At 37.0% G+C, this 13,594-nt stretch overlaps 1 protein-coding gene across 1 annotated transcript in view; it reads right to left on the bottom strand.

Moving 5' to 3' along the window:
- LOC115213437 overlaps positions 1 to 13,594 on the bottom strand; it is a 114,468-nt gene that overhangs the window by 81,203 nt on the left and 19,671 nt on the right. The window contains exons 3-5 of the mRNA XM_029782413.2: positions 11,372 to 11,460; positions 2,640 to 2,815; positions 905 to 1,164 (exon numbers count right to left, since the gene is read on the bottom strand). Coding sequence (XP_029638273.2) covers positions 905 to 1,164; positions 2,640 to 2,815; positions 11,372 to 11,460 — 525 coding nt within the window. The remainder of the gene's footprint in view (positions 1 to 904; positions 1,165 to 2,639; positions 2,816 to 11,371; positions 11,461 to 13,594) is intronic.

The raw sequence follows: 13,594 nt of genomic DNA, 5'->3' as shown, positions 1-13,594 counted from the left end.
CCAATAAAAATTGAATTGAATTGAGTTTCATAAGGATGATATCACAAATTTACATCTACATAGAACTTAATGAAAGGGGCTCTTGAAAATTACTGTGGAGGTGACAGGATATGAACTCTTAACTCTTTGGGTACTTGTTTATTATCCAATTACTTTGGATAATAAACTTCCCATGCAGGAAGTCATATCTCTATATTCGATAATTTTCATTAAATAAAATTAAAAACAAACATTCATACTATAAAGAAAATTATAAAGAACAAATACGAACAGTAAAATTAATAAATATGCAAAATGTGCAAAATGGTTTTCGATTCTTCATGAAATAAAGGTGTTTTCAAAAAATTGCTGACTTAAAAATTAAGCATTCAATGTATTTGTCCCTGTTCTATGAATCTAATAGTAAAGGGTGTTACAGAACTTGAAGTCTTCGATATGAGTGGAGCTGGGGTACTGTCTTGAAAGGGTTAATCAAACATATCAACCTCAGTATTTATTATAAGTCTGAGCCACAAGGGTATAGGATATAAATGGATCAACACTGGTTGTCATGTGGTAGGAGAGGACAAACACAATGGTACACACAAAATACCTGCATACACACACACACACACACGTATGCATACATAAATACATACATGCAGGGATTCATAATGCATGCATGGATACATACATACATACATACATACATACATACATACATACATTCACATATAATTGGCTTCCACACAATTTCCCTCAACCAAATTCACTCACAAGGCATCGATTGGCCTGAGGTTATAATAAAAGACACTTGCCCAAGGTGCCATACAGTGGGACGACACCTGAAACCATGTCGCTGCAAACTAAGGATCTTAATCACAAAAACCATGCCTCTTACACAAAGTATATTTGAATTACTTACTTGGTTCTGATGCAGTCTGAGAAAAATATGCCCTTTGTGGTTGTGGAGCAGAATATGTCAAATTTATCCAAGAATAGTTTGGTTCTTGACTTTCAATAAAAGTGGAAGAAGCGCCATTACTAAGACTGGAAACACAACTTCCAGTTTGCCGACTGTAACCTCGAATAAGTTGGCTTGATTCTTGGCTGTCTCCCACTCGCTGCTCATCCAGAGGCCGTAATATTTGCTTGCAGAGCTTCATTTCTCTAAAATGTTCAGACCTGGAAAGATATGGAAACAAAACATGGTTTTATTATATTTTGTGGGTTTTTTTTACTCTAAAACAGCTTTCACCTATATTTTTGCACAATTTATTTCAAAGTAGCATTCATATATATTTCTTTACTACCTACAAGGGGCTAAACACAGAGGGGACAAACAAGGACAGACAAAGGGATTAAGTCGATTACATCGACCCTAATGCATGACTGGTACTTAATTTATTGACCCTGAAAGGATGAAAGCCAAAGTTGACCTCGGCGGAATTTGAACTCGGAACGTAACAACAGAAGAAATACGGCTAAGCATTTCGCCCAGCATGCTGACGTTTCTGCCAGCTCACCGCCTTAATAGCAGCATTCATATATATGTAGGTATAAATAGGTAGATATCCAAATCTACAAGATTGACTCTTGGTCACATGACATCACTATGCTTACTCCACATTCTTACAATATTTGGCTGCAGACAGTACTTTAGAGAAGGATGTGGTCCTGCCAGATCAATTATCAACTTATTGATGTGATATAGTAAATAACACTTCAATTGTTGTATGAATTTCAGTAAAGGTTTGTATTTTTAGGTTCTCTTTTATATCTCAATTGGCAACTGGTGTTTTACTGAAAAGCACCAGTCCAGCAATGCTTGTATATATTAAGTCCTCTGTTCCATGCAAGGTTAAAATTGGTTTCAAATTTTGCCACAAGGGCAGCAATTCCAGGGGAGGGGTAAATCAATTACATCAATCCTAGTATTCAATTGTTACTTAGTTTCTCAATCCTGAAAGGAAAAGTCGACTTCAGTGGAAATTGAATTCAGAATGTAAAGACAGACGAAATGCTGCTAAGTGTTTTGTCTGGCATGCTTGCTGTCTTAATACAAGGCTAATATTAAATGATATAAACTATTCTGTGAGGAAGACACACAATTATGCCCAAAATACACATGTATTCTAAGCATGGCTGTGTGGTTAAGAAGCTCACTTTGCAAGTTTGTGGGTTTGGGTTCAGTTCCACTGTGCAGTACCTTAAGCAAGGGTTTCCTGCTATTGCCCTGCAGTGACCAATGTTTTGTGAGTAAATTTGGTAGGTAGAAACTGTGAGAAAGCTCATTGTCTCTGTCTGTCTGTCTCTCTCTCCACACACACACACACACACACACATATATGAATGTATATATGTTATATATGTATGTGTGTATCTTTGTGTCAGTCTCCCCACCACTTGACAATCAGTATTGGGTTGTTTACTTTGTGGTTTGGCAAAACTGACCAATAGAACAAGTGCCAGACTTTAAAAACTAAGTACTGATATTAATTTATTCAACTAAACATATCAAGGTGGTGCCCCAGCATGGCTACAGTCAGGTGACTGAAACAAATAAAAAATAAAAGATACTGTATACATTTGTTCAAATGTAATTAATTAGATTACTTGGTGTCGGAAGTTAATTTGCAAGAATAGCTTTCTAAACTAGCCTTATAAAAAGTGGTAGTCTTCTGTACTGTGCCCACGAAAGCATCATCTCACATTCTTCTGATGTAGCTCCATACTGAGACAAGGGTGTTTTTGCAGAACCATTTTCATTAATATTTGGTTGGCTATCCTCAAAAGCTCCTGTTAAACGGTTATAAGATAAACCAATTGGAAAAACCTGAAAAACGAAATTTGAAAATAGTAATTTCATTTTAACAATAATACAGCCCCATCCATATTAAAAAAATGTATTTATTAATTGTTTAATCAGAAACACAAATTGTTATTATAGGGTTTCAATAGAAATGTTTGGGTTTCAAAATCCTTATTTGAAAATTGGTTCAAAAACTGTCTTTGTTCTGAGATTGAAAGATATTGTAAACCTATAAATTTGTACTTCAATTTTTTTCTTAATTTATGATAATATTCTATATGATGTGACTACTCTTGGTGACATGTGAAAATATTAAGACTATATTTTTACCACCAAATACAACATCGTTATTGCAGTTAATAGATCAGGAGTGATACAGTGGGATTCAAGGCTGATATTACAGACGTCATAGAAAGAATCATTCAACTTGATTTACATCAAAGATATCTAGAATACGTGTCATACATTACAGTAAATGACTCACATGTTGTGGACCTCAATCTCAATGATGAAGTCATTGTAAAATTAAGAGGAGAATGTGATATGATGAAAATAGTCATTAAGATATTGTATTAAGATGATATAATAAAAAAAAAGACAATATTCTCAGTTAAAGAAATCAATGCTGTTTAAAAAGTTTTTGAAGATGGAAATCCAATCATCATCATCATCATCATTTAACGTCCGTTTTCCATGCTGGCATGGGTTAGACTGTTTGACTGAGGTCTGGAGAGCCAGCAGCTGCATCAGGCTCCAATCTTATCTGGCAATGTTTCTACAGCTGGAAGACCTTCCTAACACCAGCCACTCTGACAGTGTAATAGGTGCTTTTTATGTGCCACTGGCACAAGAGCCAGTCAGGCAGGCCTGTCATCGATCGTGTTCAGATAGTGCATTTTACATGCCACCGGCACGGGGGCTAGTCAGTGGGTACTGGTATCGATTATGTTCAGATTATGCTTTTTACACGCCACCAGCATGGGAGCCAGTCAGGAGATATTGGCATTGGCCACGTTCAGATGGTGCTTTTTATGTGCCACCAGCACGGGAGCCAGTCAAGGGGCATTGGCCACAGCTACGATTTTGGTTTTACTTGACTCAACAGGTCTTCTCAAGCATGTCATATCACTGGACACATCAATGGTGCTCTTGACTGGGCCAGACATGCATGGCTGCAATCTCACTTTAGTTTTCGGGTCTTCTCAATCACAGCATATCTCCAAAGATCTTGGTCTCCTGTCATTGCCTCTGTGAGGCCCAATGTTTGAAGGTCATTTCTATGATTTCATCAGCCTCAAGTTCTTGCCTCTCTGTTTCTCTGATTGTAGTCCCAAGGATTACCACATGTGGGGCACAGATGAGTAAGACACCAACCACTCTACTTACAGAACCAAAGAAGAGCTGGTGGCCAAGATAATGGAGGTGGCAGAAGATCTTCCCAGGAACACAGTGAGGAATGCACACACTAGATTCTGGAGCTGTCTTGAGGGGCTGTGGTGGAAGGTGAGGGCAGCTACTTAGAATAAACTGTTATATCCCAGCCATAATCTAGTCGATATTTTTTGACTTTTTAAAATACTTTCATTTTTAGATGGGATATTGTATTTTCTTTTCCTTTTACCTAAACATCCTGTGTATCAACTTTTATGCACTTTTTTCTGTAAGGGATTTAAGAAAATTAAAAGGTTAATATTTTTGAATGGCAAAACTTCTGCTGATTCTTCTGCCACAACTTTCTCTCACATATTCCTCCTGCATCTTGCAGCTCACCTGTGACAGACTGACGTCCTGTCCAGGAAACCAGGCATGGCTCAAGAAGGAACAAACAACAAACAGCACATACTCTAGATATGGCACTGATGGCATGAAGCATGCGACTATGTGCACATATTTTATTCCATTTTCAGTATGTCATGGAATGAACACCTCATTAATACAAGAAACTTCTAAAAGTATCAAATAGCATTTGAGAAAACCGAATTTGCTTTGCTGGACATTAGAGCTGGCTAGAGACATCCTACTTTAAATGTCTCGATGTCATTGTAATTGCATTGATTTAAGTATTGTGAAAATATACATCAATCAGTTAAAAGATGACATGTAATGTAACCAACAGGAACTACCACATACCATGGATGATGATGGTAGTGGTGGTGGTGGTAGTGGTGGTGGTAGTGATGGTGATGATAATGATTATGATGTAGTAGTAGTAGTAGTAGAAATAGTAGTAGTAGTAGTAGTAGTAGGAGGAGGAGGAGTAGTAGTAGTAGTAGGAGGAGGAGGAGGAGTAGTAGTAGGAGTAGCATCAGCAGCAGCAGCAGCAGCAGTAGTAGTAGTAGTAGTAGTAGTAGTACTTGAATGATGGAGTTGTGAAAATTACAGTGATCTTGCAGCATCCTTTATCCACAGTAATTGATGCATTTACTGTATATTTAAAGCACTGATTAGTTGGTTGACAACAGGAAATACCCATCATTATTAAGTATAAAACAGATTGATTTGGATCCAATTTCAGCAATTAACCTGAAATTCAGCTTTGATAATTCTAAATTTGTAATTACTAATACTGTCCAAATTATTAGATGAAAAAATAGGGGCTGAAAATGTGCCAAGAATTATCAGAAATGTATCAAAAATAGAGCTGTAACTTCCTGTATGAGCTTTTGATAATCACATATGGGTTTTTTTTTATTATGTAAAAGCTTAATTCATATACAATAGTCTTAGTGACAGGTATATGTACATTAGAGACAAGTTTATAGAGGAATCAACTCTAATTTCTCTATAAACATCTTACAGAATTTCAAAATATGAATCACATTCCTTGGAGTTGATTGGATGCTCTTTTTTTTTCCTTCAACAAAACAATGTACAATGTCTACGTAGCTACGTAGAAGAAATGCTTATAAAAAAAAATTTGATTCTATGATGTTAGAAGCAGTGCAGAAGCACCTTTATAAACTTAACACAGTGTCATGACAGTTTTTGTTCTGCTTTATAAGTTGAAGTAGTATAAACCAATGCACTAGGTTACTTATACTTATATACACACACAGGTCTACACAATTTTCAGCTTGCCCACACATACATACTCATGCACTCACCCCCTTTAACATATACACACTCACACTCACCATTCTCACATACACACACCTTAGCTTCGTCTGGGTTACTGTTCTTATCTCCCTTTCATTCAGCCTCTTTCTTCTAGCCATTTCATCATGTTGAACTATTACCGTAAATCCTCGAGTATAATCTGCATTTTTTCCCCAAAATTTAAAGGTCAAAATCCCTAATGCATACTATATACAAAGTTAAAAATGAAAAATATTTTCTAAACAATGTCTGAGTTTCTATTTACTGTCCGGCAATGTTTATTCAGACGCATTTTGTGATGTCGGGTGCGAAAATACCTTAAGCTAAGCCTGAAAGCAATGAAGTCATAAAAGAATCATCCATAACTTGCAGTAAGCAACATTTATTAAATGTTATTACTGTTATTTCTTTATTTTCTGCAAACAAAATGCACAAAAAAGCTACACGTTTGCATTATGTTATATATACAATAATAATAAAGGACATTACCATATACATTTTTACAAACCAAGGACGTATATAGACCTCCTTGGCTCAAGTTAGAGAAGGGGTGCGTATTATACACAAGGTTTAGGTTTTTCAGAGGTACAACTCCCTAAAAATCCCCTGTGTATTATACTCAAGGACAGACTATACTCGAGGATTTACGGTAATCCCTAATATTTTCTTTCTCTCTCCATTTTTTCCCATTTTCTCTCTGTTTTTTGCCTCTTAATCCTTTCTGTCAAAGAGCGTAGGTTTGAAACGTCAGAGACTTTTCCATTCTTCCCGAGTGTTAAACTAATACACCTGCTTGTTATTTCTTCACCTGTCTTTGTCTTGTGTTGTCTACTCTTTTACTCTTTTACTTGTTTCAGTCATTTGACTGTGGCCATGCTGGAGCACCGCCTTTAGTCGAGGAAATCGACGACAGGACTTATTCTTTGTAAGCCTAGTACTTATACTATCGGTCTCTTTTTGCCGAACCGCTAAGTTAGGGGGACATAAACACACCAGCATCGGTTGTCAAGCGATGTTGTGGGGACTGACATATACACACACACATATATATAAACATATAGACATATATTTGACGGGCTTCTTTCAGTTTCCGTCTACCATATCCACTCACAAGGCTTTGGTCGGCCCTAGGCTATAGTAGAAGACACTTGCCCAAGATGCCACGCAGTGGGACTGAACCCGGAACCATGTGGTTGGTAAGCAAGGTACTTACCACACAGCCACTCCTATGCCTTTCTGTAAATTTTAACTATATAAACCAAGGACACTGAGTTTCTCATAGAATTCGTATTCATCAACAGAATTCAAAAAGGTGTGTGAAGATAGATACATTGAAACTATATACACTACAGGCTTCTGTGTTTTTTTCACCCAAATTCAGCTCTCTTGTCATAGCCAATTACTTTAGTTCTATACTGTATAATACAAAAATGGGTATGTGTGTGTGTCACATTGGACAGCTTAATTGCAAATGCATTCCAACTGCTGTGTATAACCCTCATGCCATTTCCATCCTTGAATTTCATTTGTAGAAATGTAAGACTACAAATCCAATTTTGACAGTTAAGTAAATAGAAGCTTTACCTGAAGCCAAAATGAAGTGTATAATAGTAAATGAATTATATTGAATCACATTAAAGCAGTACATGATTGCAATGTCTCAGAATTGTATCAGAGGTGACCTATTCCTTGCAACAAAATGCAATGCCGAGCTATATGGTTAAAGAGTTTGCTTCACTACCTTGTGGTTGTTTTGGGTTCAATCCCATTGCACTGCTCCTTGGTCAAGCATCTTCTGTCAGAGTCTTGGGCTGATCAAAGTGAGTAGAATTTTGTAGATAGAAACTGTGTGGAGAGACCATTCTCAAACATGAGTATTGACTTAATTTTAATTCCACTACCTGCATCATGGATGTTTTATAGAGTACACCTTGTTGTTAAGAATCAAGTTGGGTCTCTGGGCCAAGGATAATTTCCATCAGGTATGTAGGCTATAAAAAATGAGGCCAGGAGCTCTGCACTTCTACATTTGTCTAAGCCCTTAATTACCTGCCAACCATTCAATAACACCATTACAATGTGTAATGTTACTCAAGATGTTTTCCAAATAAATCCAATTGCTTAAATAATTATTTCAAATTTTTTCCATAAGGGCAGCTTAAGAGAAGTGGGGATGAGTCGATTACATTGATCCCAGTGTCCACAGGTACTTATTTTATCGACCCCGAAAGGCTGAAAGGCAAAGTCGACCTTGGCGGAATTTGAACTCAGAACGTAACGGCAGACGAAATACCTATTTCTTTATTACCCACAAGGGGCTAAACATAGAGGGGACAAACAAGGACAGACATAGGTATTAAGTTGATTACATCGACCCCAGTGCATAACTGGTGCTTAATTTATCGACCTGAAAGGATAAAAGGTAAAGTCGACCTCGGCGGAATTTGAACTCAGAACATAGCTAGGCATTTTGCACAGCATGCTAATGATTCTGCCAGCTCACTGCCTTCTCAACTGCTGAAATAATGACACATAAAGTGCAGCTTATAATCAATAGAAGTATTAGTGAATTTACAGTGGATGTGAATGCTTATTAGTCACAAATACAGTGACAAATCACATCAGTAGCAATGATGATAACTATTATAATAGTACATACTACATCTAGTAATGTAAGCACTTATATGAGGCAAGCTGGAAACTTTGATTAATCAAGACACTAGCAGCACCAAGGAGAGCTAAGCTCACATCTACCTTAGAGAAAGGTTGATTAAATTGATATCTCAATAGCCATAAATATTTATGCATAACATTACCAAGTATAATATGTATAACAATTTTGGGGGCTTAAATTGTGTTAAAAACTTATATTGCTATGCTATGCTGTTGCAGTGCTACTACAAGGGTTGATAATCAACTATAATCTAGTGTGTTAGTTTCTTTAATATTTAATTTCATTCCCTATTTAAGCCAGCTGTTGCAACTTTCCAACCAGATCAGTGTACTATTTCTTGCAGAAGGCTGATCTGAAACCCAGACAACTGAAAAAAAGTCACCAAGGAGATAGACACGGCAGCTGAAACCAACTTAAGGCAGTTATGGTTGACAAGAGATCACATGTGGAAACATTCTGCAGAGAAAACGTGATTCAGTTCTAGCTGCCCCACTCAGGTAAAGCATACTGACTAATGAGTGATGTGCTTGTGACCCTGAGCTACTTGATGGTATGGAAGGGCTTTAAACATTGCAATGGACTCAGAAGAAGAGCTTGCAATACCTCTGAGTAGTTCCTGTAATGTGAGAGCAAGTGGCTCACTGGTTATGGGGTTGTATTCACAATTGCAAGTTTCAAGTTTTCAATTCTCTGATCAGGCTGTGCGTTGTTGTACAACACTTGCGAGTAAAACACTCAATTTACTTTTTGCCTTGATCACTTCAAAATCTGACATGTAGTACACCATGCACAAGGTGTGGAGGCACATGGCCTAGTGGTTAGAGCAGCAGACTTGCGGTCGAGGGATCGCGGGTTCAAATCTCAGACCAGATGATGTGTGTGCTTATGAGCGAAAACACCTAAGCCCCACGTGGCTCCGGCAGAAGGTAATGGCAAAACGTCTGCTGACTCTTTCGCCACAACTTTCTCTCACTCTTTCCTCCTGCATCTTGCAGCTCACCTGCGACAGACTGGCGTCCCATCCAGGTGGGGAACCTATATGCCAAGAAATCGGGAAACCGGCCCTTATGAGCCAGGCATGGCTCGAGAAGGAACAAACAACAAAAATGCACAAGGCAATGTTGATTTGATGGAGTGAGTGAGCTAAAGGATAGCACAGACATATGATTCCTATAAACAAATCATCTGTGCAATTGTGGAACACTGATCTGGTATCTACTGCAGCAAAGTCCACCAGAACCACTACCACCACCAACACCGCTACCAGTTCTTGCAGTTTATGTGTGGGGGTAAAAGCATCTCCAATGTTTATTTCACCTGTAATATAATCTAAAAGAAAAACAATGATAAGGCTTTATTACGATTATGTGATCATTGTTCGAAAATAATTGTTCAAAAACAATTATTTGAAAAACATTTATTTGAATGGAAAATTGTATGAAAGAAAATTATTCAAAAGGACAATTATACGAAATGTTAATTATTCTAAATTTTTTATTTTATTTAAACAAAACCGATTAAATTAAATATCAAGTTCACAAATGATATTTATTTCAAATAACTGCTTTTAGAATAATTGCTTTCAAACAATTTTCACAATACTTTTATAACCCTACTGTGTTTTTGCTTCATATAAGTGAGTGGGGAAAAACTTTACAGTCTAATGCAATGTATTATCTACAGCCCTAAGGCAGCAAACTGGCTGAACTGTTAGCACGGCAGGCTAAATGATTAATGGTATTTTGTCCAAGGCGGTGAGCTGGCAGAAACGTTAGCACGCCGGGCGAAATGCTTAGCGGTACTTCGTCTGTGTTACGTTGTGAGTTCAAATTCCGCCAAGGTCGACTTTGCCTTTCATCCTTTCGGGGTCGATAAATTAAGTACCAGTTACGCACTGGGGTCAATGTAATCGACTTAATCTGTTTGTCTGTCCTTGTTTGTCCCCTCTGTGTTTAGCCCCTTGTGGGTAATAAAGAAATAGGTATTTTGTCCATTTTTCTATTCTGAGTCCAAATTCCGCTGAGGTTGACTTTGCCTTTCATCCTTTTGAGGTCAATAAGATAAGTATTAGTTAAGTACTGGGGTTGATGTAATTGATTTGCCTCTCCTCTGAAATTGCTGGTGGAGCACTAAGATGTGAAACCATTATATGCAACCTTAATTTTTTATTCCTGATTTTGGTTCAACAAAATGTTGTATTATGCATGGATATTTACAGAAATATAAACTAGAAACACACGTGTGCTGAGAAAGGAAATTGATCTGATCTTTGGCAGACATGGTAGTAATTCCAGGTATGTTCTGATCTTATCAGAAGTATAATCTTTGCCATGATGACCAGATCTGTAAATAAGAAATTACTCTTGGTATGTGCAATTATGTATGACAACATAATAACTGAGGGGATTTTACTCAGGGACGCTATCTGCATGGAAAATAATAAGGTAATTAGTAACATACTGTGGTACAGTTTGTATGTGTGTGTGTGTGTGTGTTTGTGTGTATGTATAAGTGTGTAAGTGTGTGTGCTTATAGAAGAAATATATATAAATCTGGTATATGTATTTATACATGCATATACACTCGATTAAGTGTTTTTCTTTGTCAAACATATGCGCATAATTTAAAATTAAAGTATGGTTGATGACATATTCTACAAGCTATGTATTGTAAAGATAAGTATTTGATGAAATATGTCAGAACAAAATCTAAGAGTTATAAGCCATGCATGTTCCAAGTCAAAGATATTATTACAGCAATAAACATTGCTTACAATCAAACTTTTCAGTATCAAATATGTAGAAACTTACCGGTGCCTTAAGAAAATGATTGAAATAATCCCAGAAAACATCATCATAGGACAGGAGATCTTCTAGGTTTTCTTCTGGAGTTTCAGGTACTGTTGATACAAAAATGGATGTTCAGTAGGGAAACAACCAAAAATAGACAATTCTGATATCATATTTCAAAGAAAATTTTGTACATTATGGAGATGTCATCATTCTACACCTACTTTTCCATTCTTGCATGGGTCAGATGTAAGTTGTTATATTGGATTTTCTATGTCTGGATGCCCTTCCTGTTGCCAACCTTCATCTATTTCCAAGCAAGGTAATATTCTCCATGACCAGGCATGTTACAACTAGCACATGAAGTCAAGGAGACAGTAACACACATTCATATACACATACACACACATATACAAATTATATAACATTTTTATGTTTCAGGTTCTATATGTGACTGCCTAATCATGCCATGTACAAAAGAAACCTTGGAACTATCTGAATTTCAAAGAGGCTGTATTGTGGGTCATTCTGAAGGTGGACATAGTCAGTGTAAAACCGTAGGAAACCTTGGGATCATGCGTTCTACAGTTAATGGAGTGATTGTGCAATTCACCAGAGAGGGGAAGGAGTCCACGTCCCCTTGTTCAGATCAACCAGGGCCCTCTATTGGGAACCTCCTCTTTGCTAAGAGAAGTGTGAAGGATAATCCTCATTGTAAGGCCTCTGACATAGCAGAACAAGTTGATGTCAGTCTCAGAACAACTGTCAGATATCTCCACAAACTTGGTTACTATGGCAGAGCAGCAAGAAGGAAGCCACTTCCTTGAGCAGCCAACATCAAATGGAGAAAAGATTGGGCCAATGAGATGGTGGAGAGGCCACTAGCATTTTGAGATACTGTCATATTTTCTGATGAGTCCAGATTTGCTGTATTTTCTGACAGTGGTCGAGTGTGGGTCTGGAGACTCTCTGACCAAGAATTTGGTGTTGAAAAGATTACAATGAATTATGAAACATGGCAGCTATTCTGTGATGCTCAATTTAGAGCAATGGTTGATCAGAGGTAGTAGAGTGTGAGGGAAACATAAACTCAGATAAATATGTGTCCATATTGTAGAAAGGATTCCTTCCAAACTTTTCCAGAGGTGAAATGATTAAAGATGACTCTCTATTTATGGACAATGGGGCTCCTTGTCACACGGCTAAAATGACCCAGGATTTGTTGGATGAGAATGGCATTAAAAAGCTTCCATGGCTAAGCCAGTCACCAGTTATGAATCCTTTTGAACACTTCTTTTCTACTCTAAGCACAAGGCTTGAAATTTTTGGGGAGGGGAACAATCAATTAGATCAACCACAATATGCAACTGGTACTTAATTTATCAACCCCGAAAGGATGAAAGGCAAAGTCGACCTCGGTGGAATTTGAACTTAGAACATAAAGACAGACGAAATACCACTAAGCATTTTGTCCGGCATGCTAACATTTCTGCCAGCTCACTGCCTTACCTCTGGGACATAATGGGCAGGACACTTCATAAAAAGAACAAGAAAACATCTTCAAAGCCAGATCTTTTGAGATTACTGCATGAAACTTGGTAAGAAATTCCACAAGAGAATATTTGTCATCTGATCATGTCTAATAGGATCCTTGCATTGGAAATTGCAAAGGGCATGTTTACTAAATATTAAATATTTACATTATAACAATTAATAAATAATTTGAATGTATAATTTCAGATTTAAATAAATTTTGGTGATTATAAGGGTGTCTATTTACTTCTGTCATGTATGTGTGTGTGTGTGTGTGTGTATATGTGTGTGTGTGTGTGCGTGCATGATGACTGTGTGGGTGTGTGCATGTGTGTATTGGAAGTTAAAGTAGTAGAACTAACTGGAGGGTATGATACTGAGTCAGACTAAATTCCTTACATTATTTACTTCAATGCTGTAATTTGAAATTAAAATAAAGCCATAACAGCTGATTTTGATTTATATCTCTTTGATGTGAATTAAATATCAAAAAAATTTCAAAATTGCTTTAACCCTCTATGAAAGAGCGGGTTCTGATTCGTCCAAAGTTCTAATCCTTTAATCTTATACAGCTCACATAGAGTCATAAAAGTCAATATATTTCAAGCTAGTGGTGTTTATATTACGAAGCTTATAATCAACAATGTTTTCGACTAGTGGAGTTTATAACATAAAAACATGAGAGATAAATAATTTTGCACAGAGGAAGAT

Source organism: Octopus sinensis, linkage group LG6, assembly GCF_006345805.1.
Source record: "Octopus sinensis linkage group LG6, ASM634580v1, whole genome shotgun sequence".
Classification (NCBI taxonomy): Eukaryota; Metazoa; Mollusca; class Cephalopoda; order Octopoda; family Octopodidae; genus Octopus; species Octopus sinensis.
The sequence above is the reverse complement of the archived record's forward strand: the minus strand, read 5'-3'. Positions and strand labels throughout refer to the sequence as shown.